At 44.4% G+C, this 27,046-nt stretch overlaps 1 protein-coding gene across 2 annotated transcripts in view; it reads right to left on the reverse strand.

The window, feature by feature from the left end:
• Nucleotides 1-27,046, reverse strand: part of MEGF11 (multiple EGF like domains 11) — a 530,131-nt gene that overhangs the window by 359,842 nt on the left and 143,243 nt on the right. For both annotated transcript variants that reach the window (XM_087972942.1, XM_087972943.1), the window contains exons 4-5: nt 22,588-22,689; nt 19,030-19,130 (exon numbers count right to left, since the gene is read on the reverse strand). In XM_087972942.1, coding sequence (XP_087829068.1) covers nt 19,030-19,130; nt 22,588-22,689 — 203 coding nt within the window. The remainder of the gene's footprint in view (nt 1-19,029; nt 19,131-22,587; nt 22,690-27,046) is intronic.

A 27,046-nucleotide genomic window follows, 5' to 3' on the forward strand; every position in this document is an offset into this window, starting at 1 on the left:
CTTTCCAATGAATGTGTCTCTCCCCAGCTTACAGTTCTTCCCTTCAAAGAGGAACCAGGGCTTCTCCAAACAACCATGGAAAACCCACAGATTCCACCACAATTACTACCCCACACACAAAGTAAAAAAAAATAAATGCTGATGGGCTCGTTTACTCTGTCTGGTGGTGGTGGCCCTTTAGGATTTTGAGCTGAAATCTTGCTAAACCAAACTGCCAGGCCATACCTGGATGATATAAGGCTGATCATAAATGTCTTCAGAATCTTTCTTCCCACTACTCCCAGTTTGCAAGCAGAGATCTTTGGTGGGATCCTTTATCCAGGGAAAAGGTCAGCCATTCAGAAAACAAACACTTCATGGGTGACAGGAACTCTACTCTTACAGGCTGCAGGATCTTGAAATGTTGGCGGAGATTTTCCGTGTTCCCCTTTTTGTTCCACGAAAAAATTGGGCAGCCGTGTGTCTGGGATAGCGGGAGGATTGCTGCACAAGGCAATGGAGGGTTTGAATGAAATGACCTCCAATGACCTCCTATTGTACAATGGTAGTGAAGAGCATCAAAATACGGCAGTCTTGACTGTCATGGATGCCCCTGAAATGGGCTCAGGGGATCAGGAAGAACCTGCTTGAGGAATTTGGAAGACATGTGGGGGACTCTGAACCAGAAGGGAATGGCAAGAAGAAGAAGAGGAGAGGCCAAGAATTTCAGAAGCGCTCGAGAAGCGATCGGACGAGTGACTGCCGGCTGAAAACAGAAAGAACACATCTGTAACAAGATGCTCGGAAGGACAGCCAGAGGCAGAGAATGGAGAAAAGGCACAGCTCAGTGGTGGGATTCGAAAACTTTTACTACCGGTTCTGTGGGCGTGGCTTGGTGGGTGGGCATGGCTTTTTTGCAGCCCCCACCTCTTTTTGGGAGCTTCCTAGCCACAGAGAAGCCTCGGGGGGGTCGTTTTTGCTCCCCTAAGGTTCGATCCGGTGCGAACCGGCTGAATACCACCACTGGCAGAGCTGCAACCGATGAGAAGGGATGAGGTCTTAGGGTGTGCAGGGAGGAGAACATAGAGCGTAGAATAATAGAGTTGGGAGGGATCTTGGAGGTCTTCTAGTCCAACCCTCTGCTCAAGCAGGAGACCCTACACCATTTCAGACAAAGGGCTGTCCAACCTCTTTTTGATAGCCTCCAGTGATGGAGCATCCCACAAAGCAAACTATTTCATTGGATAATTGCTCTCACCATGAGGAAATTTCTCCTTGGTTCTAGGTTGCTTCTTTCCTTGATTGGCTTACATCTCTGGTTTCTTATCTTGCCTTTTGGTGCTTTAGAAAATAGATTGACACCCCCCTCCCCTCTTGTCTTTGTAGGAGCCCCTCAAATATTGGGAAAGTGCCATCATGGTCCTTCTTCTCATTAGCACCTGACCTGAGAGGCTCAATGCAGGTCACCAAGGCTACTCATGAGGAGGCAGCCTTGCCCCTTCTTAATGAGTGGGACTGGCCAGCAGCTATTTATCCCTGCATGCAGAGCAGAGTGATTCTTCATGTGTTTGTTCAGCCACCATGTATCTTGCGTTGGAATTTTGCCTTGACTCTTGTTTCTGGGCTTTGGACTTTTGCCTTGTGGACCTCAGAACTGGGTTTTGGTTATGGGATTTGTATTTTGGACCATGGACTTCTTTTTGCTGGACTAGCTCTGTGTTTTTCCTGACATTGGGAAAACTGGACTCGTTGGGTCTATGCTCTGGTCCCTGTGTGGGAAATCCTTGGGAATACTACTCGGGGCTGGTGAAGCCTCAACAAAGACTTCAAACCCTTGTGATGTGTGCATGTGTGAGCGGGACAGGATGCTGACTTTCTTCCTCACTGCCAATTTCACATTATGTATGTTTTCCACCCTCATTTATTTATACAGATAATGACAGCAGGATAAAATCTAATGAATTAATCCTGGATGACAGGCATAGAGACTAAAACATATGAAGAACAGTTGCATGATATGGGTTTGGCTAGTCTAGAAAAAAGGAGAACTAGGGGTGACATGACAGCAGTCTTCTAGTATTTGAGGGGCTGCCCCAAAGAAGAGGGGGTCAACTTATTTTCCAAAGCACCAGAAAGTGGGTCAAGAAGCAACGGATGGAAACTCATCAAGGAGAGAAGCAACCTGCAGCTAAGGAGAAACTTCCAAACAGTGAAGACAATTAACCAGTGGAATGGCTTGTCCTCAGAAGTTGTGGGTGCTTTATCACCAGATGTTTTTAAGAAGAGTCTAGACCAGCGGTCACCAACCGGTGGGCTGCGGCCCACTGCTGGACCATGAGAAAATTTTGGTGGGCTGCAGAGAAATCTCATCCCCAGAGCACCCCTCCCCAAAAAGCAATTAATTCAGGTTGCGCAGAAACACAAGGCTGCGCTGCCCACATGGCCCACGGGAACCCTCCCAGCCCACTCACTCCTTACCCGGCAAACTTGCCTGCTAAATTGCTATTTTTCCTTTTTCCGACCATCAGCTGTTCTGCTGTGCTGGGAGATTTAGCTTAGCTAGGAAGCAGGAAATGGTTGGATTTCTTGTTTTCTAGCTAGTCTTTAGATCTTCGGCTCTCAGCACAGCCGAACCTCCCTTAGGACTGAAGGTTTGCTTGCAAGCAAATTCAGTGCAGACTCATGGCAAGCAAATTTGAGAGATTGAGCTAGCCGATGGCAGGTAGATAGATCACTGAATGATTCTGTGAGCAACTCAATCTGCCTGCTTTGCCTGATTTTGGGTAAAAGTTGCTCTTTTTTTAAAATAAAAAATTCAATATTTACATGCATGGTGTGTTGTGAGTTAATTTTGTGAGTTTGCTTGCAAGCAAATTTTATGTGACAGACTGAGCTAGCCAATGGCAGATAGATAGATTTCTGAATGAATCTGTGATTCTGTGAGCAACTCAATCTGCCTGCCTGCTTTGCCTGATTTTGGGTAAAAGTTGCTCTTTTTTTAAATAAAAAAATTCAATATTTATATAAATATTTATAATATTTACATACAAGCCATGCCCAGCCAGTCACATGACCACCAAGCCACACCCACAAATTAGGCCACACCCACAGAACCGGTTAGTGGTCCCTGGGATCTAAAATTATGAGTTTGGTGGTCCCTGAGGTCCAAAAGGTTGGCGACCCCTGGTCTAGACAGTCACTTATCTGAAATTGTATAGGTTCTCCTGCTTGAGCAGGGGGCTGGACTAGAAGACCTCTGAGGTCCCTTCCAACTCTATTCTGATTCTAATAAATAAACAAAATAAAATATTCTCACCCAACCAGTTCTGGTCCTTCCTTTCTTTCATAGACCCCCATCTGTTTGCTGAAATATCCACAGATCTATTTCTAGACCTTTTGCCTCCTCCTTCTCCTTCTTCATTTTTACAGCAGATGGATCTCTGCCACCCCTGGCATCCTATCCAAACCCCACTTTCTCCTGCCCTGGAGCTGCCTTCTGCTTCATATAAGTACAAAGATTTAAAAGGACAGCCTGAATGAAAACTTGGCCCCGGGCACGAAAAGAGATCCATTTAATAAATTGGAAACTCCTTTGCTCTTGGTTTTTTTTTTTCATTAAAAGAAAAAAAGAAGAAAGAAAAAGAAAGATCTTCAATTAGTGCCTTTACTCAGACCTTCAAGGGATTTTTTTTCTTCTAAAGCATCAAGGAAAAAAAAAATCAAAAAGCTACCCCAGGCTCTTATCTTCTAATCTAGTCTAATTTTAAAAGGAGAGAGAGAGAAGAGAGAGAGATTGAGGGAGGAAAAACAGTTTGGGGTTGTTGCTTTTTACTTTGTATGCCCTCTTTTTAATCAACAAGCTAATCTTAATATAGCTAATATGCTGTTCTCTCAGTGTATCTGTTTTTGAAGCAGCTCTAGAGCAAAACTATGGACAGAGGGAACTGAAATAGTGGAGAAGAGACCTCCAGAACAAAAGTCAGCCCTTTTTTTTTTTTTTGTTTGCAGCCTCGGGAGGAAAAGAATTAAGTGGGATGGGGAGGGGTGTGTAAAACAGTAGGTTTTCACCTTGCTGGGAAAAATGCAAGCCGTTTAGAGCAGGGGTCTCCAACCTTGGCCACTTTAAGACTTGTGGACTTCAACTGCCAGAATTCCTCAGCCACCTTTGCTTTGCATAGCTGGCTAAGGAATTCTGGGAGTTGAAGTCTACAAGTCTTAAAGTGGCCAAGGTTGGAGACCCCTGATTTAGATGGTAGAGCAAGGCTGACTGATAAATTAAGTGTCTATGAAGATTCTCAGCCATCCAGGTCATGGTTGCCCCAAAGATACTTTTTAAAAAGGCAACTGGGCCTCCTTTTTTTTTTTCCTTGAAGACATTTCACTTCTTATTTAAGAAACTTCTTCAGCTCTGACTGTACGGTGGAAGCTGGAAGGATTTATATTCCTTGCAAGTCATCAGAAAGAATGCTGAGGACCAGATGACTGCAAGGAATATAAATCCTTCCAGCCTCCACCATACTGTCAGAGCTGAAGAAGCTTCTTGGATGAGAAGTGAAACGTCTTCAAGCAAAAAGCAAAGAAAGTCCAGTTGCCTTTTTAAAAAGTATCTTTGGGACTGATAAGCCAATCTTTTTTCCACCAGCCCAGTTTAAAATACCCCCACAGGGGTGGAGGCCACCCAGGCCATGATACAGAATGACATCATTGTACCATTTGGATGAGATTGCATATGATGTCACTACAGCTTCTGCTGGATTGTTGCAAACGAACACCGGTTAATGAATTTTATTAATCAAGAGAAATTACATTCAAGTGCTTGCCCACTTGAAATAATTTCGATATTGATTTTTCTCCGATAGACGCACTGGAATAATGCAATAGGCAGCCAGGCTGATTATTATTATTATTTTGCGTCTGTGGTGCAGAAGAGAAGTGACAGGCCTGCATTTCCATGCCAAGTGATTACTCGAGGTCTTGTAAAGAGGGGTGGGAAAGGGGCTTCCACCACTCCTGGTGTCCAGCTTTTTTGTGGCTCGCTTGCCAAAAGGATTTCAATTCACTGAATTCCCTCTGTCTCTGGGTCGCCAATGCCTATCCATCACGTCGTGGTAAAATGAGATTGATGTTCTCCCTGCAAGAGAGGGAAAAACACTCATCCATAATGCAGGACGCTGTCCCAGGAGGGATTCGTTCGTTTTCCTTGGCTGCAAGACGCGGCTGAAAAATTACCCAGCGAGGAAAGGGGAATGAGGTGGTGGGAGCGAGGATGAGGACGAGAAAGGAAGAAATGCACAGATAGGGGACAGAGGAGAAAAAAAAACTGGTCGGATTGGGATGTTTGCTAAGGCACCAAGTTCTGAAAGCAAAATGAAATCAAATCCCCCCTTTTTGATTTACCCATTTGACATATTGCACGAGGCAGGAGAGCTGCTAGTGAAGACATACTTTTTAAAAAATTATTGCAATGACTGCAAAATTTTAGATGGGGGAGGGCTGAGGGCGCCAACGTGGATTTTCAAGACAGAGATTGGACCGCAAAATTTCCCATTCCACACACACACACACACACACACGCGCGCGCGTTTGAGAGGAAATTCAGAAGAGGCTTGAAACAATCGCACCGCACGCCAATTTGCTAACGTCGTAACTGAGCGAATCTGGATTAGCTTGGTAGCCGTGCAGGTGTGCAGAAAGAGAGGGAGGGAGGGAGGGAGAGAGAAAAGAGAGAAGAAAAAAAGATAGGAAGAAAAAGCGTAAAGGGCTAGCGAGGAATGAAAATCAGAAGCGAAAAGGAGTCGAGCCTTCATCCGGGTAAGGTCAGCAGTGAGCACTGCTAATAGAGATTTAAAAACATGCTTTGTGATTCCAAATGTGTCACGCTTGATTAGAAAGCTGTTTCAGAGAATTTGCAAGAAAGTGAAGCTACAATTAATAGAAGGAGGCCCAATTAGTCTTTTATCTATGACTTTTTTTAACAAAGCCTCTTTTATGCGAGGGGCTTTTGATCATTATGTGCTCCTTGCGATTTGGACTTCTCGCACCGCACGCTATTAACTCATTGGCATCCAACGAAATAACTTTACATGGTCGGAGGATTTGAACCCATAACTTTTATCGATTTTTTTTCTGGCGTGAAATCCAGTTTCTTCCTGCAAAAGTGCAGAAGAGCCGCTGTTTAGAGCGAAGGCTGGAGAATCCTGAGAGTTGAACGCATCTCCTTCTCTATCCAAAATGTGGACAGCAAAGTCCACATTTTGGGTAGAGAAGGCCACTGGTTTGAAAGAATCCATCTATATTAGAACTGAACACCCCTCCCTCAACAAAGGGGGAGGAATAAGACACCACCTATCTCCTGCCTACAACACAGTCCATTCAGCAGTTCCAAGAAAGTTCCACCCCTATTTGCACTCTGATTCAGGAGATCCTGAGGGCACAGATAAACCCCCAAGTGGCTTCAAGAGCTCTCAGGGAGAGTACTAATGACCAGATGACTGCGAAGAAATACACCCTTCCATCCCTCCCAAACTATCAGAACCTATTTTTCTTTCTGTTTCCTATTATGACTTGATTGCTTATTGTACCCTATGACTATCATTAAGTGTTGTACCTGATGATTCTTGACTCTTGACTAATGTCTCTTTTATGTACACTGAGAGCATTTGCACCAAGACAAATTCCTTGTGTGTCCAATCGCACTTGGCCAATAAAGAATTCTCTTCTCTTCTCTTCTCTTCTCTTCTCTTCTCTTCTCTTCTCTTCTCTTCTCTTCTCTTCTCTTCTATTCTCTTCTATTCTATTCTATTCTATTCTATTCTTCTCCCCCATCATCCAGTCTCAACCATCACTACCTATCCTTCCAACCCCACCACCACCATCCAAGGAACTGATGAAGCTCTTTGGATAAGAAGCAAAATGTTTTCTTCTTCTTCCTCAACCCCCTCCCCACAAAAAACCAACAGTCCAGTTGTCTTTTGAAGAAAAAAAAACACCTTTGAAACAAACCTGTCAACTCTGGAAGCCATATTAGAACCAGAAGCTTCCACGCTGCCACATTCCTGTGCCCGAGAAAGTAGGAGGGGGCGATTTTTAGTGCGCTGGTAGTTAGACATAATAGCATTCTTTTTTTCGGTCAAGGTCATGTTATTGCTGCACCTGGAGGAGGAGTGGTTGAAGGGATGTCTCAAGTTGGGATGGTTGCTGATTGGACAACGCGATGGACTGATGGGTGCAGGGGTTGGGTTTGGGATTTTTGAATTACTAAGGGAAAACCTGGAATTCTCAGATTCGGGTTTTCCCAGATGTGCCGGTAATGACTACTCTAATAAAAGGAAATGTTGAGAAAATGCCTGTCTCTGAGTTTTTAATTGGAGTTGGTTTTTTCTGGAACCCTGACACAATTATGACCTGGATGACTGAGAACTTCCATAGACCTGTTGAGTTGAACTCCACACCTCTTCAAGTTACCAAGGTTGAAAAACATTACACCAGAGATAAATCTCTCCCAAATCTGATGCTCTCCAGGGCTGTGGGCTTCAACTCCCACTATCCACAGCCTGAGGATTATGGGCATGGGTCCTACATATCTGGAAGGCTTCTGGGAAAAGTAGCTTGCAGGATAAAACAGACATGATGTTCGGGGGGGAGGGGTTTCCACCTACGTAATGTGAAGATTGTGTTTGAAGAAGAGACAGATGACATCCTGCCCTCAACAATACTCTCTGAAGCTATTTGGACTAACTGGGAAATGTTCATTAGTGCCAATGGAAAATGTTCTCTGAAAGCAAACTGTAGCTTCAAACACATCCTTCATCCTCCTCGTGGAAGCTGCTGCTTCCAGACAGAAGGAAGTGCAGTTGCTTTCTTTTTAGAGCCATGTGCTCCCTCTTCCTTTGCTTCTTTGGCTTATCTTGAAGAACCCAGGTCACTCCTCGTCTCCCTCTAGCTGTAGGAGGAGAAGAAGCACAGCCAGGAGGTGGGGAATCAAGAGACGTTGACAAGACAGGATTTTAGCCTGGTGAAAAAAAGGACTAAGGGGATGGCATGATAGCAGCGTTCCAGTATTTGAGAGGCTGCCCCAAAGAAGAGGGGGGTCAACTTATTATCCAAAGCACCTGAGGGCAGGACAAGAAATCATGGTTGGAAACTGTTAAGAAGTTAACTGACAAGAAGCAATAGATGGAAACTGATCAAGGAGAGAAGCAACCTGGAGCTAAGGAGAAACTTCCTCAAAGTGAGGACAATTAATTTAATAGCTTGTCGCCAGAAATTGTGGGTGCTCCATCATTAGAGGCCTTTAAGAAGAGCCTGGACAGCCACTCGTCTGAAATGTATAGACTCTCCTACTTTCACAGGGGGTTGGACTAGAAGACCTCTGAAGTCCTTTCCAGCTCTATTCTGCTTGAGTCAATACATCCCCTCCTTCAGCCTACTTGCTCAAGCAGGAAACTCTATAATACCGCTTCAGAAAGGTGGCTGCCCAGCCTCTTCTTAAAAATCCTCCAGTGATTCCTTCTGGAGGCAAGCCATTCCCATTAGTTGCTTGTTCTAGTCTAATTGGCGAATGGGTCACAAGCAAAGAAGAAGCAGCTCGGGCAACCTGCTTTCACGAAGTCTTGATGTTTGCGGTTTTACTTCTTGCATCTTACAGCTGCTAAAAATAATCATAAAAACGCGACCCTCATTACCAAGCAACCCTGAGCGAGGTGGGCAAAATCTAGATGGAGAAATGGATGTTGAACTTTGGCTTCGTGGATGACTTGAGAATACAGCTGTAATTAGGAGATTTTGTGTGTGTGTGTGTGTGTGTGTGTGTACACCCATCCCCTCCCACTTGTGATTGCCTCCCAAACTGTAACTTTGCTGCTTGTATCTTTACGATTTGTATTGACTGTTTCCTAGTATGATTTGATTGCTGATTGTACCGTATGACTATCATAAAGTGTTGGACCTGATGATACTTGATGAATGTATCTTTTCTTTTAGGTACATTGAGTGCATTTGCACCAAGACAAATTCCAAGTGTCCAACCACACTTGGCCAACAAAAAATTCTATTCTATTCTATTCTATTCTATTCTATTCTATTCTATTCTATTCTATTCTATTCTATTCTATTCTATTCTATTCTATTCTATTCCTGTATTTCATTTCTATTCTATTCTATTCTATTCTATTCTATTCTATTCTATTCTATTCTATTCTATTCTATTCTATTCTATTCTATTCTATTCTATTCTATTCCTGTATTTCTATTCTATTCTATTCTATTCTATTCTATTCTATTCTATTCTATTCTATTCTATTCTATTCTATTCTATTCTGTTCTGTTCTGTTCTATTCTATTCTATTCCTGTATTTCTATTCTATTCTATTCTACTCTGTTCTATTTGCTACAACAACATTCCTTTCTCAGAGAGTCAAGGACATGTTACCCTACACCTGGAGGGGAGTGACTGGAGATAGTCTCCAGTTGGAATGAAGTAATGATTGGACCGTGTGATGGACTATGGGATGCAGGGGTTGGATTTTGGATTCTCTTTGGGCTAAGGAAAACCTGGAAATCTCAGATTCGGGTTTTCCTCAGACATGCCAATATGACAATTTGAATAAAATGGATCTTTGGGAAGATAATATTCTCGCAGTCTTTTGCTTTGGAGGTTGTTACTTGGAACTCTGACACTTTAGTGCTCTCGGAACTTGGTTGTCTGCTTGCATTGACCAGAGAACATAGAATCACAGGGCTGGAAGGGACCTTGGAGGTCTTCTAGTCCAATCCCTTGCTCAGGCAGGAAACCTTATCCCATTTCAGACAAATGTCCACTTTAAAAAAAAAAAAAACCTCTGGTGTTTGAGCACCCACAACCTCTGAAGGCAAATCATTCCACTGGTTGATTGTTCTCACTGTCAAGAAATTTATCCTTAGTTCTAGGTGGCTTCTCTCCTTAATTAGTTTCCATCCATTGTTTCTTTTCTTGCCTTCTGATGCTTTGGAAAATAGGTTAACAAGGTTAGGGACAGCTACTCTATGCAGTCATTAGGAGAAAAAAAATTCAACTGGATGGCACATAATAAATCATATTCACATAACAAACTAAGCCATGCTTTGACAGATTACAAGAAAGGATTGACTACACATGCCAACCTAACACAAAATTAACCATTGCATTCCCTTTGATTTAGCGTAACCCTCATCGAGAAGACATCCAGGAGATCCCAGGATCATGTAACCAGGTTAGACTGGGAAGTAAAAATAAAGGTAAAGGTTCCCCTTGCACATATGTGCTAGTCGTTTCTGGCTTTAGGGGCGGTACTCATCTCCGTTACAAAGCCGAAGAGCCAGCGCTGTCCGAAGACGTCTCCATGGTCATGTGGCCGGCAGGACTAAACGTCAAAGACGCATGGAATGCTGTTACCTTCCCAGCAACGTGATCCCTATTTTTCTACTGACATTTTTTTTACATGCTTTCGAAATGCTAGGTTGGCAGAAGCTGGGACAAGGAATGGGAGCTCACTCCGTTATGCGGCAGTAGGGATTTGAACCGCCGAACTGCCGACCTTTCTGATCGACAAGCTCAGCGTCTTAGCCACTGAGCCACCGCATCCCCATTGATTGGGAAGTGTGTGTGTGTGTGTGTGTGTGTGTGTGTGTGTGTGCGTGTGTGTATTTACAAAAAGGCAATTCAATCCATTTCCATACTGCTGCTATGACATCACTAGGGGTTGACTTCAACTCAAAGATGGAGATATTTTTTTTAGAGGTGTGACCATCATATTTCCTCAAGTCAGACCCAAGAGATGGCTGCTGCCTCATAATTTCAGAGTAGAATTTCCACTGTGCACAATTGCAAGTTTAAGAAACTTCATTTGCACCATCGTAGGGGCTTGAATCTTTATTTATTAATTTATCTGAAGCCTGAAGATTTAAGACCATGCCGTTAAGAAGCAACAAGAGAGAGTCACAGGAGTAGGCAGCCCAGAGAATTTTAAATGACTGTCTGCATGTATTTATAATTAGCCACATAACTCAAGCATGCAAACCCTTGTCCGATTGACTTTGCTACACTTAAGCGAAAAGTTTCGAGCCTGAGACATCCATCATCCCTTATCAGGAAAACAGGCTTGGGAATTGCAGCAGCAGAACGAACTATTAATTCTTTGAAAAGCAATTTTCAAACCCCATTTTAATGTGTTATTTACAGAAGGTTCCCTCCGTAAGCCTTGATGAACCCTGGGTTGCAAATCTTATGCTTGTTACTTCAAGCGAGGCCCAAATCAACTCCCAGTCGTACAAGATAGCTTTGAAATCAACAGTGCAGGTGTACCAGAAATCGGACATCGTCAACTGAGTGGCAGGAGCAAACAGCTCCCTGAAACAGTCTAAATGTGCACTCTGAAAGTCCCAAAGAATTCCTCCTTGGTTCACCCAAAGAGAGGGGAAAAAAAACTTCCAGAGTTTCCTCAAAGATGTTTTTTTCCAAAAAAGCAACTGGACTGTTTTTTTTTCCCTTGAAGATGTTTTGCTTCTTGTCCAAAAAGCTTCATCGGTTCTGGCAGGATGGTGGGGAGAATAGGATTAGTTCTGATCAGGGTGGGATTCAAAAAAAAAAATTACTAGCGATTCAGTGGGTGTGGCTTGGTGGGCGTGGCAGGGGAAGGATACTGCAAAATCTCCATTCCCTCCCCCACCCCACTAACCTGCTTTCCAGCTCCATTCTCCTGGGCAGGGCAACCAAAGGAGACCCAGCCGATCAGCTGGGACTCAATAGGAGGCAGAGAATAGAAAGGGTGGGGCCAATCAGAGGTGGTATTTGCCAGTTCTCTGAATTACTCAAAATTTCCACTACCGGTTCTCCAGAACTGGTTGGAACTGTCTGAATGCCACCTCTGGGGGGTGGGACCGTATTTCTTGGCAGTCATCGTCATTAGCACTCTCTGTCAGAGCTCTTGAAGCCACTTGAGGGTTTATCTGTGACCTGAATCAGAATGCATTACTCCAGATCAGAATATTTATTGTATGGCTTCACAAACTCCTTTGTGGACAGATATATATGCTTGATTGATGATCAAAATGCAACAATTGGCAGTTTACCAGAAATTGGATGGATTGTGGATGGAGGAGGCAGGTTTTTTTTAAAAAAAAAAAACAACAACCCTCAAATCATTTACAAACTAGCATCTAGCCATCATCATTCATGGGTGGCCAGTGAAGTCTTTTGAAGCTGATGGTCTGGGATCCCACCTGTTGGCTCCCAAATGTCTCCCATTCCTTGCCAAAAGCTGCATCTGAGACCTGAAATGTGACCCCAGGACCAAAGGTGAATTTAGTACAGGGGTGGGCAAACTACGGCCCGCGGGCCACATCCGGCCCGTTGGTCTGTCCAATCCGGCCCGCCCTGAAAAAAAATTGCTGGGCATGGCGTATTGCCCTGTGCCGCGTGGCCCCCAAAGCTGCAAAACAGTGCGGAGCGCTCTCGGGGTAGGAAAGAAAAGAACTTTGCAAAGGCCTTGGCTGGGAGTTCGAAATCACCTTCGAGTGCGACCTCTCCGAAGGTGAGTCCCCACCGATCCCCCTTTTTTTTCCGGGGCTTCCAGGCTTAAACTTTGCAGAGGCAAAGTTTGCAGGCTGGAGCGTCTTCCCGCCAAGGAGCGGGAAGGGTTCCGCCGGCGGGCGGGTGGGCTGCTTAAACTTTGCTCGGGCGGCACTTTAAAAGCCTGCTCCCAGCACTCGAGCAACTTCCCAGCAACTTTCAGCTTCCTTTTTCCTCGTGGGCGCTCGCACCTGGCCCCGAGCCGTGCGGCGGAGGGAAACCCAGAGCGCCGCCGGGTCGCCTCCTCCAAGCAGCCCGCCCGCCTGCTTGGTGGAACCCTTCCCGCTCCTTGGCGGGAAGACGCTCCGCCTGCAAACTTTGCCTGTGCAAAGTTTAAGCCTCAGCCCCGGAAACCCGAGCAACTTCACAGCAACTTGCGGCTTCCTTTTTGCCTCGCGGGCGTCGCGCCTGGCCCCAAACCGCGCGGCGGAGGGGAAGCCCGGCGGGCGGGCGGGCTGCTTGAGGAGGCTCCGGGCTTCCCTCCGCCAGGCGCGAGCACCTGCGAGTTAAAAGGAAGCCGAAAGTTGCTGGGAAGTTGCTCGGGTTTCCGGGGCTTCCAGGCTTAAACTTTGCAAAGGCAAAGTTTGCAGGCTGGAGCGTCTTCCCGCCGAGGAGCGGGAAGGTTCGCCCGGTGGGCGGGCGGGCTGCTTAAACTTTGCTCGGGCGGCACTTTAAAAGCCTGCTCCCAGCACCCGAGCAACCTCCCAGCAACTTTCGGCTTCCTTTTAACTCGCGGGCGCTCACGCCTGGCCCTGAGCAGCGCGGCAGAGGGAAGCCCGGCGGGCGGGCGGGCTGCTTGGAGGAGGCGACCGGCGGTGCTCCGGCAGCAGCAACAGGCAGTTCCACCCGGGCTCCGCTCAGGTGTCTGGCTGGGGCTGTCAGGAGTTGCTACCGCCGGCGCAGCTCCGCGCGACTCCAGTCAGCGTTGCCTTGGGAAGGAAAAGGCAAAACCAGGAGCCGCTGAGCCTGAGCCTCCGGTGCCGCTGCTCCCGTTGCAAAGCACTCTTCCTTTTTGCCTTTCCCTTCCCGAGGCAACGCGGGACTGGAGCCGCTGAGCCGCGCCGGCGGTAGCAACTCCTGACTCAGGGCCTCCGAGGGAGGGGAAGGAGGAGGAGGGGGGAAGGGTGGGGGCGATTCCCAAAAAATCTTGTGCTGACCCGGCCCGTCTGTCAAATTTTAAAAGTCAATGCGGCCCCGAGCCAAAAAGTTTGCCCACCCCTGATTTAGTAGCTTCCAGAGGTTGCTGAATTACAGTAGAGGACACTGGGAAAGGAAGGTGTAAAAAAGTTTAGACAAAGAAATCTCTGCAGATTTAAGTCTGCTAATCATTGCTGGCTATGGGGGACGGTGCTCATCTCTCTTTCAAGATCATTGAGCCAGTGCTGCCCAAAGAGATTTCCACAGTCAGGTAGCCAAGCATGACGTGACAGAGCTCTGTTACCTTCCCACCAAAGTGACACCTATTTCTCTGTCAGAAATGGTATAGGGCCGTGTTGGTGAACCTAGGCCACGCATGCCGGAAGTGGCACGCAGAGCCATTTCCCTCAGCACGCAAGAGGTCACCTGGAAGAGCCCCACTGTGCATGCGCGCCGCCTCCCAACAGCTGATTGTCAGGTAATCTGGCGCACATGTGCAGGGGGTGGAGGGGAGTACCCGGGAGACGCTCGTGCATACAAAGGGATGTGCTGCGCGTGGGGGAAAAAACCAGGGGTGGGATTCAAATTTTTTAACAACTGGTTCTGTGGGCCTGTCTTAGTTGGTGGGCGTGTCTTGGTGGTCATGTTATTGGCTGGGCGTGGCCAACTCAACATCACTCACATCGAGGCACGCATCTCCTCGCCTGGCCTCTCGTGACTGTGGGGATGATGCAACAGTCGTAAGTGTGAAAAACAGTCATAAATCACTTTTTTTCAGTGCCATTGTAACTTTGGATGGTCACTCCACACAAGCAAAGTACCAGCAAAGGAGGGGGGGGGAACTCCAGAGAAGTTCCAGAGGCAGGAAGTCTAGTCCTGCCAAGAATGTAAAAAGGGTCAACGGAGAGGCAGTTTCTGTAAGCAACACCAGAATGTTTCCTTCCTGCCTCTCTTACAGGATTAGCCCTGTAATTTCTTCTAACAACCGGTTCTCTGAACTGCTTAGAATGTTAACAACCGGTTCTAGTGAATAGATGCAAACTGGTAGAAACCCACCCCTGGGGGAAATGCACATGCATGTGCAGACCCACGGCGCACGAGGAGGGAATTGCGCATGCATGAGCAAAGATGCACAGCACACGAGGGGGGGGAATTGCGCAGGCATGTGCAGACGTGCGGTGCGCGAGGGGGTTTGTAAGCACATGTGCAGGGGGCATGGGGGCCCCAGCACACATTGCCTTCTGGGTGCTGGCACATAAGCACGTGCAAGTGAGCAATTATCAGCATGGCAGCCGAAAAAGATTAGCCACCACTGGTATAGGGTCTCTTCTTTGAGCAGGCGTTTGGACTAGATGACCTACAAGATCACTTCCAACCATGTTATTCCATTCCATTCCAGTTTCTAGTCCAGGGCTCTCCAACTTTGGCAACTTTAAGACTTGTGGACTTCAACTCCCAGAGTTCCCCAGCCAGCAAAGCTGGCTGGGAACTCTGGGAGTTGAAGTCCACAAGTCTTAAAGTTGCCAAGGTGGAGACCCCTGCTCTAGTCTAATCTAGTCTACTTACTCTACTGTACTCTATATCTACTCCAGGGGTCGCCAACCTTTTGGACCTCAGGGACCACCAAACTCATCATTTTAAATCCCGCGGACCAGAGACCCTGGGAAAATCCCCAAAGAGTCTGCAGGAAAATCCCCCACCCTGTTTTCTTACCGATCGATCGTTCTTTATTTGGGATTGCAGGATACCGTCTCCAGCTCCGTTCTCAGGGGGAGGGAGAGAGAGAGAGAGAGACTTTTGACTTCATGCAAGGAAAGCAGCAGAAGCAGCCAAAGTCTTTCTTTCTCTCCTCCAAACTCCGCCAGAAATGAATCTTTGCCAGCGCAGCCTCTTGGAGCAGGAGGCCTTGCAGGGTCCCAAGGACTCATTTCTGGTGGAGTTTGGGGGAGAGAAAGAAAGACTTTGGCTACTTTCCTTGCATGCAGCCAAAAGCAGAAGAAGAAAGAAGTGGAAAGAAGCAGCCCAGTGGCCAGGCGAGGTGGGTGGGGTGAGTGGGGCAAGTTCCCCCCTTCCGCCCTTTCCCCCCTCCCCTCACTACCTCATGTTGTTCGCAATGCAAGCGACGCAAGTCTTGTGTTTCCACGGGCCATGTGGGCAGCCCAGCCTTGAGTTCCCGTGCCGCTTGGATCAATTGCTTTGGGAGGGCATTTCTCTGTGGACCACCAACATTTTCTCACGGATCACCAGTGGTCCCCGGCCCACTAGTTGGTGACCACTGCTCTACTCTACTCTTGTTCCGTTCTGTTCTATCTACTCACATTTTCCTGCTTTCAAATTGCTAGGTTGGCAAGAGCTAGGGTGAGGACGGGAGCTCACCCTGTCTAATGGAGCTCGGGGTCTTGAACCTAGGCTGCCAGCTTTCCAGCCAACAAACCCAGCATCTTAACCACTGAGTCACCACGCCAGAAGAAAGGTGGGGGATGTAGTATTAGCGCTGGCAGGAAGCCACAATTATCTCATTGTCCGCCTAAAATCAAAGAGAATAACCTTCTGCAGACACAGGAATCTAACACCATAGCAATAAAAGTGTGCAACTGGAAATTCAGTGGAAAATCCCAATTTGTGAAGGCTTGTGGAGATCAATTTCTGCTGATACACCTAACAGCTTACAAATTCTGTAGTTGCTTAATTTTTTTCCCACCACAACTTGGCCAGCCAGAAGATATTATAAACCAAGCTACTATCTTCCCAAATGTTTTTAAAACTATTAACAACTCCTTTATAAGAAGCTGATTAAAGAAAGGCTTCAGCAGTCAGGCCATCTCGCAGCAACATTATTGTCCTTTCAGCTTTGGGAAAGATCGTTTTTTTCCTCCCAGATATTTAGAGAAGCCAATGTTTTTACAACTTTCATTGCTACTTTATAAGTTTTCTCTGGCTCAACCGCCATTCTTATGGCTCCTCCTGATTTTACTCTGGCCTGTTGTTATGTTTTCAATGTCTGTTTTCACACATTACCACTTTTCATTTTATACCGATGAATTTTAGAATATTTCACACTAAAATGTTTTTTATTTGGATTGACGGTAGCTCAGCCACAGGTGCCTGGTGCTCTGAGGCAGAAAAAATCAAAAGTCTGGGAACACCTTTTTGAAAGCTTTTGCCGTTGAATAAAATGTATTGCCTTTTGTGAAGAAACTGCACGGGCGGAATGTATGGGGTCTCCCTCTTGAGCAAGGAATTGGACTAAAAGACCCCCAAAGTCCCTTTCAACTGTTTCTTTTCTGTGTTACTCTGCAGTAGTCGCTGCTCTGGGGAATATCTCCCCCTAGGAGAGCAGAATGGCCTCGACCCTGTTAGCCTTTCGTAGAGCTTTAAAAACCTGGCTGTGTGCCCGAACCTGGTGTACTGAATGGGGCCTGACTGGCCTGGCTTTCTTAGGAAACAGCCAAATATCTCCGCCACTGGGTATAATTATTGGAGATTGTTAATTGTTTTAAAATATTTCTTATTCTTTTAATTATGGTATGTGTTTTTTGAAATGTAAGCTGCCCAGAACCATTTATTGAAATTGGCAGCTGTAGAAATTGGATGGATGGATGGATGGATGGACGGAGGTAGGTAGGTATGGAGATAGATGATAGATGATTAGATAAGGATAGATAGATAGATAGATAGATAGATAGATAGATAGATAGATAGATGATAGATAGATAGATAGATAGATAGATAGATAGATAGATAGATAGATAATAGATAGATGACAGACAGACAGACAGACAGACAGACAGACAGACAGATGATATAGATAGATAAATAGATAGATCGATGGATGGATGGATAGATAGATAGATAGATAGATAGATAGATAGATAGATAGATAGATAGATAGATAGATAGATAGATAGATATAGAGAGAGTGCTATATGATTACATAAAGATAGATAGTGGATGATAGAGAGATAGAGATAGATGATAGGTAGGTAGGTAGATGATAGATAGATGATTAGATATAGATAGATAGATAGATAGATAGATAGATAGATAGATAGATAGATAGACAGATAGATAGAGATAGATAGATAGATAGATAGATAGATAGATAGATAGATAGATAGATAGATAGACAGATAAGATAGATAAGATAGATATGCTAGACAGTCAGACAGACAGACAGGAAAATAGATAGACAGATTGATTTGGTGAAAATTGGAAAAGGTGTTAAGATTCCTGATTGGCTGAGGACTAATTCATATCAAATGACCTAAGCGCCAGAGATCACTGTAACAGCATTGCCAAAAAGGCATTAAGAGTTGTAAATCTAATCTTATGAAGCTTCTCCTATGGAAATATTGAATTGCTAACCATAGCATACAAAACTTTTGCTAGACCAATACTCGAATACAGCTCATCAGTCTGGAATCCGCACTGTATATCGGACCTTAATACAATCGAGCGAGTCCAGAAGTATTTCACGAGAAAAGTACTACACTCCTCTGCTTGCAACAGAATACCCTACACAACCAGGCTTGAGATTTTGGGCTTGGACAACCTTGAACCATGCCACATATGGTTGGATTAAAGTGTAGTACACAAAATTATCTGCTTCAATGTCCTACCAGTCAATGGCTACTTCAGCTTCAACCAGAACAATACAAGAGCACACAACAGATACAAATTCAGTGTAAACTGCTCCAAACTTGATTGTAGAAAGTATGACTTCAACAACAGAGTGACCAATGCCTGGAATGGACTACCTGGCTCTGTTGTTACATCCTCTAACCCCCCCACTCCCTTAACCTCAAACTAACCTCCATTGACCTCACCCCATTCCTAAGAGGTATGTAAGGGGCGTATATAAGGGCACAATCGTGCCTACCGTCCCTGTCCTATTGTTCCCCATTTATCTGCACCTATTTCCTGTATAAACTCATGTTTATACTTATACCTATTATTTTGAAAGCGATCGACAAATCAAATAAATAAAAATAAAAAATAAATAAATAACCCAGCTCTCCTCCTATAATGTTATTGGGCAGCATCAAAACACAACTGATGATGATGATATTATTTAATTATTATTGTCGTTATTGTTGTTATTATTATTTAGTGTATGACGAGAACGTGACAGAAGAGAAATACAGTAAGCACAACTGATCAATCAACGTCACTATAATTCTCTCAGGTTTTGCCACTGGCCAGCAGGTTTTTGCCTGCTTGCTTAAATTCCAATCTCAACATTTGCAAGCCTCGCCACAGCTGCATGCAGGCATGCAACGCTAGAGAGACTTCAGCAGAAAAAAAAATAGCAAATTGCCTCTACGTACGGATGCAGAAGTCCCCACTCTCGTAATATCCTGGGCAGCACTGAGACCGTCGCCGATACATCGTCCTCAGCCCCCTCCGATAGGCCGTTTTATAACTGATTCTAAATGGCGAGAGAGGAAGGAAAAAAATAAATAAATAACCCTGGAAATCAATGCCCATCGTTATAATTCTATTTGTGTTACATTACTGCAAGGTTGTTATGTTCAATATTTGCATCAGAATGTGCAAAGGTTTTTTGATATTTAAAAAGATCGATACAAATTCCAACTCCTACTCATTCGGCTATAGTCTAAGCCATTTTCACACCAGGTCCAAGAGATGATTTGTGCAAGCAAGATACAGAATGAAAAAGGGAAATTTTGTGTGTGTGTGTGTGTTTACACGTATTAAGATATTAAACACGCATATATTGATGAGATATTAAACACGCAGAGTTGCTCGATAGTGAGATAGGCAGCATATAAATTTAATAACTAAATACAATAAAAATAAATATTGCACAAAATACCATTTCTTGCACCATTTTTTTTTTTTTTTTGCCACCTGCCACCTGGCCCAAACACGGCATTTATTAGGTTGTTCCCTGTCTGCTTTTTCTCAGCTTTTGAGAAGCTGGTTAGTTTCACACAACTACACATATGAATATCTAGGTTGGGCATTTCTGCACTCTTTCTAGAGTTGCAACTTCTTTTTTATGATACAACATGGTGACTAAGCTTGGATGCAGTAAACCAAGTGTGGTCTTAGGAAGGCTGTGTAAAGTGGTATAAAGCCTTCACATGATCTTGATTCTATCCCCTCTTTTAATACAACCTAGGATTGCATTGGCTTTTTTGGATGCTGCCGCACACTACTGGCTCGTATTTAAGTGACTGTAAATAAGTATTTTTGGTTTTTCTTGCCTAAGTGTTAAAAACGTACTTTTCTCACCATTGAATTTCATTTTGCAAGATAGAGCCCATTTCTCAGGTATTGCCAGTTGCCAGAGCTGTATCTACCCCACCAATTCCAAAATTCAGAAGGTCCTCATCCTTAGTCGGGTTCAATGCCTTCCCAACAGACGTTACGGAAGGGAAAAATACCCCCCAAAATCCCCTTCAAAGTGAGACTATGCCCATATAGAGGAAGGAAGGAAGGAAGGAAGGAAGGAAGGAAGGAAGGAAGGAAGGAAGGAAGGAAGGAAGGAAGGAAGGAAGGAAGGAAGGAAGGAAGGAATGGAATGGAATGGAATGGAATGGAATGGAAGGGTAGGGAGGAAAGGAAGGAGAGGGAGGGAGAGAGGGAGGGAGGGAGGGAGAGAAGGAGAGGGAGGGCGAATAAGGAGGGGGAGGGAGGAAGGAAGGAGTGGAAGAGGAGGGAGGGAAGGAGAGGGAGGGAAAGAGGAAGGAAGGAAGCAAACAAGCAAGCAGTGGAAGGGTAGAGAGGGAAGGAAGGAAGGAGAGGGAGGGAGAGAAGGAGAGAGAGGGAGAATAAGGAGAGGGGGAGGAAGGAAGGAGTGGAAGGAAGGAAGGGAATGAGAGGGAGGGAGGGAGGAAGGAAGGAAGGACTCCAAGTACTGATTAAGGCTCCTTCTCACCTCTGGAGCTCTTGAAAAGTAACCCAAGAATAGCTTATCAACATTTGGTCGAAATAGAGAAGCTTTTATTTAAAAGTGGGAAAATCTGAATGTGAATTGGAGCATAAGACTCTGCGGCAAGAAGTGGTCAAACTCTCCAGAACTATTTCAGAAATGGACAGAACATTTTCATCCCCTCTTCCTCATTCCCAAAGCATCAACTGACAGTCTCCTGCAACAAAACTGGGACAATTTGTATACACAAAGATAACGACAGCCGTGAACTTGTTGGGGGCATCATCTCTACAGAGAAATAAATGGACTTCATGATCCGCACAACACACACCACACACCAAGAGTTTCTTTATACCAGATGTGGAGACAATCTGGCCTAATTTAAATCTGCTTTTAGAACTTTTCCAGGTGTCTCCAGTGTTTCTCAACCATGATGTATTTTTCAATCTTGAAGTCAAGAGGTGAGCTGCAGCCAGTTCGCACCGATTCTAGCGAACTGGTAGTTAAGATTCTGCGTAGTTCGGTGAACCGGCAAATCCCAACATCGGCTGGCCCCACCCCCACTCAAAAATGGCCTGAAAAACAGCCTGAAAAGGGTAAAAAAAACTGGTCGAAAAATGGGTGGGGTGGGGCCAGCCAGTGGTGGGATTAGCCCCAACTGGCTGAATCCTACTTGTGCCTTTGAGGTGAGTGGCTGGGAGGCGGGGCTGGGTGTAATGAGTGACATCACCCACCCAGTCACATGACCACCCAGCCACGCCCACTCAGCCAGTCATTTTGGCAGAGAACTGGTTGTTAAATTTTTTTGAAGCCAACCACTGTTTGAAGCGTGTCTCAGCCCTTGCTTATCAATGGAGACCGAGTGAGCAAGTGGCCAGTTTTAAGTTTCTGGGTGTTACCCTAAAAGATGACCTGACCTGGGGTGCTCACATTGCAGCCCTGGCCAAAAGAGCCCAGCAAAGTAGAGATTATACTACCTGAGGCTTCTCAGGAAACAACAACTGAATGAAAAACTGCTGGTGACCTTCTACCGTTGCACCAGAGAGAGTATCTTAACTTACTGCACCTGTGTAGGGTTTGCCAATTGCACAGGGGCAGATAGGACAGCACTCCAGAGGGTGAACGTCATTGCCCAGAGGATCATTGGTTGCCCTCTCCCCTCTTTGGAAGAGCTTTATAGTTCCCGCTGCCTTAAGAAAGTTCAAAACATTCTCAAAGATCCATCTCATCCTGGGAACCCTTTTTGTTTTGAACTATTACCATCTGGCAGACGGTACAGGACAATAAAAACAAGGACAAATAGGCTGCAAAACAGCTTCTATCCCAGGGCAGTCGCTCTGTTGAATTCCACTGTATAGTGCAATATGAATGCAATATCAGGGGTTTTGAATTCAATGTATTGACTGTGAAGGATGTGTGTTTGTGTTTATAGTCATGGTCGTGATGTGCACTGAAGATGGCGTTTGATTTCATTGTACGAGGTGCAATGACAATAAAGTAAAGTAAAGTAAACTAAACCTTGATTTGGAATTCAAGAGAAGTGAACTTCAATTCTTGAAGTTACCTACGCTGTCTGGGGAATTCTCGGAGTCGAAGTCCACTCATCCTTTCAGTTGCTATGGCTCAGAAAAACAGGGTTAGCCCATTTGTTTTCAACAGCAAGAAGCTGAAAGAAGGGAGCAACAAGCAAAATGATAGTCCCTCGCCCTTCCTAGTTGCTTCCGACTTGACTGCAAATGCAACAATGTATTGCAAATAGGCAGGGCTGGTTAGTCATCCTTTTACAAAAGCTAGGGCTATTTTCTCCGGGAAAAAAACAAAAATCAATGTTCCACCTCTTTAGTACCGCCAGACTAGGCTGCACAAAAGAATCTGTCGTTATCCTCCGTAGCTGAAGAGCTTCTCCCAAGCTGAGAAGAAAAAGGAGCTAGCAAGAGAAGATGAAAAAGAAGAGAAGGTTTGAAAATACCTCCCAATTATCGCTTACCTGTGCCGAGTGCACTTGAACCAGTTGAGGATATCTGTGCATCTTGTATAATAGATCTGATCGAAGGGATGTGCATAGGACTCCTGAACGGTCACGGCGTAGCTAGGAGGGAAGAGACAGCAACCGTTAATCTGGAGCCTCTCTTTATTTCGCCGCTCAGATCCACAGATCCTTTGGCCAAGTTCGATCAACAAATGCTTAAGTCAATAAAAAGAGAATACAGGAAATCGTCGCTTGCTCAATCGTAATGGAGCCCAGAATTTCTGTTGGCAAACAAGACATTTTACTATCTCTCTTGCCACAGTTGCTAAGCGAATCACTACAACTGTTAAGTTAGTCACACGGTGTTCTGACCCAAACCCTTTTCCAATAAAACAACCACGAACCAAAGGGAACAGAAACCTTTTAATGATTCTTACGAATCCCCGGTTAAAAGGCTACTGCAAACTAATTAACTTTGATAAGCATGAGCCTTGCCAAAACTGTGCGAGGCTGCCAAGAATAACAGATAAGGTTACCTAGAAATATTTTACAACGCAAGAGTCTTCAAATACCAACTAAGATACTGGAATGTCCACGAGGCTCGAGTTTCAAAACGTCTTTGCTTCCTGCAAAGAACCTCTGATTCACAGCTGGCTTTTATCTTCTTGAAGGAGGGGCCATTACCTTGCAGCCTTAGTCCTGAGTCGCCCATGCTGCTGCAACTGCTCTTTCGTGTGAGCAACCCTGCGCTCATGCGCACTTGGCACAGGCTCCTCGGGAACCTCCTCATCACTGCTGCCAGCTCCCACAATCTCTGAAGGCAGCTGTCCACTCCCTAATGGTCCTGGCCCTTCATCTGAGTCCTTGGTCTCCTCAGCCGTCCGTACCTGATGCCGGCGAACCACAACACACGGTTGTTAAGTGAATCTAGCTTCCCCCATTGACTTTGTGTGTCAGAAGGTCACAAAAGGGGAATCATGTGACCCTGGGAATACTGTGATGGTCATAAATACATGCCAGTTGCAGGGGGGAGGGGAAGGAGAGGGGATGAACAGGTGTGCAAGCGAATGGCAAACGTGCATGTGCAGCTCTATCTGTGGAAGCATTGAGCATGCAAGCACACCACTTGCGCAAATAGAGCACATGAGCACATGCTCACCACTTCCATAGCCCAACACGATTCTGAATGGCTCAAGACTCAGTAGTGGACCACTGGGGTTGGGGATCCTTGGTGTACACTGTTTGGGATTCCACGTCTTTTCCACCTGGGGGGATAGAATCTTTAACTGAGGGCTCCTTGGTATTCTCTGAGCTTGCTTGTTTTCTTGCAGACATTTCGTGACCCAAACTAGGTAATGTCATCAGTGCTAGAAGGAGTGAGATTTGTGGAAAGGAGGAGGAGGAGGAGGAGGAGGAGGAGGAGGAGGAGGAGGAGGAGGAGGAGGAGGAGGAGGAGGAGGAGGAGGAGGAGGAGGAGGAGGAGGAGGAGGAGGAGGAGAAAAGGGTTGTGGGATGCTTGATATTCCTTGAAGTTGGTTGTTTTCGTGCAGATGTTTCATTACTGAACTAGGTATCACCATCAGTGCTAGAAGGGATGAGATTTGTGGAAAGGAGGAGGAGGAGGAGAGAAGGAGAAGGAGAAGATGATGATTGTGGGATGCGTGATACTCCTTGAACTTGGTTGTTTTCTTGCAGACATTTCATTACCAAACTAGGTAACACCATCAGTGCTGGCCAACAGCGGGATTTGCTGTCAGTTGATATTCATGTGTCTTGTTCTGTCTAGTGTCTTGCCCCAAGAAATTGCCAAAGAAGCCAACAGCAAGGAGCACAAAGAATCTCTTAAACCACTGCACCAACATTGGCAGGGTAAGACACTAGAATATAAATGGAGAGCAAACCCCATTCCTTACTAGCACTGATGACGTCACCTAGTTGGGTAATGAAATGTCTGCAAGAAAACTACCCAGCTCAGAGAGCACCAGGGACCCCTCATCTCAACCCTGAGCTACAAATATTATTAAAATCTTTAAAATATATATACACCTTATATCAATTTTAGACTGCAAATAAAATTTCATTTCATAGCAGTCCTGAGCTACAAAGATTCTGCTTTTATTGATTTCATTAGGAGCAGATGAAAATGTCAGTTTTAGTTTCTCCGTTTCCCACTTCTTTGAGTCTTTCAAATTCAATGTTTCCCACTTTTGTAGAAGTGCTGAGTCTGGCTTTTCAGATTAAAAAGCAACAACTGCACTATCGATATGTATTTCAGTGCCTTTCTCCAAACATGCCTTTTTTCTTTCTAAATTTGTCGATAGATTTATTACAAGTATTTCCATGCCACTTTACTCCAAAATGTGTCCAGGCTTAATTAACCACAATACACATTTGCAAACCACTTCACCCAATAGAAGATATTTTTGTCTTGTATCTTCATGAATATGTCTCTTTCTGTGCAGATTAGTCCCTTAAGGGTTTTTTTAAATTAGTAAATTGCAATATAAAATTGGGAAAATGGCAATATTTTTTTATAGTTGTTTTACATCATTGCAAGTGAACAACTGTGTTAGTCTTTAGCAGCAAAACTCAAAATGATATGAGTCGCACTTTTCCCAACAAACCTATTTCAATCATCCTAAATATAAATTAATAAAATGTGTTAGTTGGGAAAGATAATCCCATACTTTTTTTGTTTTTTTTAAATTGGTTGGTTCAAAATTGCTAATGAATTTCGATCAGAAGATAAGACTTATTCCGGAGACTGAATCTATTACACTTAATTAAACAATTGATAAGTGATGGTATCAAGAAACAAACATGGCTATTTGATCCAGAATGAACTTCTGGGATGACTTGGGATAGATAAGATGCTGTGGTAAATTTTCTACGACTGGATTACAACAAGTGTTAACAGAGAGTTTTGAAGCTTTAATTTTGTTTTGTTTTAGTAATATTATTGTTCCTGTTGACTACTTTGTTACTAATGTAACTTATAGAAGACAGGTCAGTAATTTGCAAATAGATTTAGTAGTTTAGAATGATCTGTTCTAGCACTGTTGTTGTATGTACACTGAGAGCTTATGTATTGGAGACAAATTCCTTGTGTGTCTAATCACACTTGGCCAATAAAGAATTCTACTCTACTCTACTCTACTCTACTCCACTCCACTCCACTCCACTCCACTCCACTCCACTCCACTCCACTCCACTCCACTCCACTCCACTCCTCATTCCTCATTCCTCATTCCTCATTCCAATATTCTATTCTGTTCTGTTCCATTCCATTCCACTCCACTCTACTCCTCATTCCAATCTTCTCTTCTCTTCTCTTCTCTTCTCTTCTCTTCTCTTCTCTTCTCTTCTCTCCTCTCCTCTCCTCTCCTCTCCTCCCCTCTCCTCCTCTCCTCTCCTCTCCTCCTCTCCCCTTCCACACCACTCCACTCCACTCCTCATTCCAATATTCTATTCTATTCTATTCTATTCTATTCTATTCTATTCTATTCTATTCTATTCTATTCTATTCTATTCTATTCTATTCTATTCTATTCTACTGTACTCTACCCTACCCTACCCTACCCTACCCTACCCTACTCTACTCTACTCTACTCTACTCTACTCTACCTTATATCTGTAGAATGGCTTGCTTCTTGGAATTGTGGCTGTTCTATTACTGGAGGTATTTAAGAAGAGTCTGGACAACCATTTGTCTGATATGGTAGAGGATCTCCTGCTTAAGCAGGGGGTCAGACTAGAAGACTCTAAGGTCCCTTCCATGTTTCATGTTCTATGATCAATACTCTAGGGGAAATTATTTATTTTCACTAGTTCATTTCAAAAAAATCACCTATGGCTCTACAAGTGGAGGCACAGCAGTACAAATGGAATTAAACTGCTGTTCCTTAAATATCCCCAAAGAGATAATTATAAAATTATGAGTAATTTGAGTACCTCTCATTGTTACAAATACTTTGATAAATTCCTATCTCTTAAGTTAATACACAGAAATACATATAGTCAAAACAATAAAACAAGCTATGTTCTTAACCAGGGATCCCCAAACTTGGCAACTTTAAGACTTCAACTTCCTAGCTGGAGAATTCTGGGAGTTGAAGTCCACAAGTCTTAAAGTTGCCAAGTTTGGAGACCTCTGTTCTTAACTAATTGCCACACAAATTGGGATTCATGACCAGAAATTAAACATTTGGGGATTTTCCTTGCTAAGACAAATTTTGTCTCAAATTTTGTTTCTCAACATTTTTGCATTGAAGTGTAATTTTGAAGAATTAATTTTAATTCATTAATTGGCTCAAAACTAGAACATGACAAGTTCATACTAAAATCTGGATTCTACCATTTGGGTAGTTTTGAGCCAATTAATGAATTAAAATTAATTCTTCAAAATTACACTTCAATGCAAAAATGTTAAGAAAAGAAAGGTCCGCATAAAAGTGCATATATTTGCAAAAAATAATAA

The sequence above is a fragment of the Notechis scutatus genome, chromosome 11 (genome assembly GCF_049901735.1).
Source record: "Notechis scutatus isolate UNSWTSFEM ecotype Mainland chromosome 11, rNotScu1.2, whole genome shotgun sequence".
In the NCBI taxonomy this organism is placed as follows: domain Eukaryota; kingdom Metazoa; phylum Chordata; class Lepidosauria; order Squamata; family Elapidae; genus Notechis; species Notechis scutatus.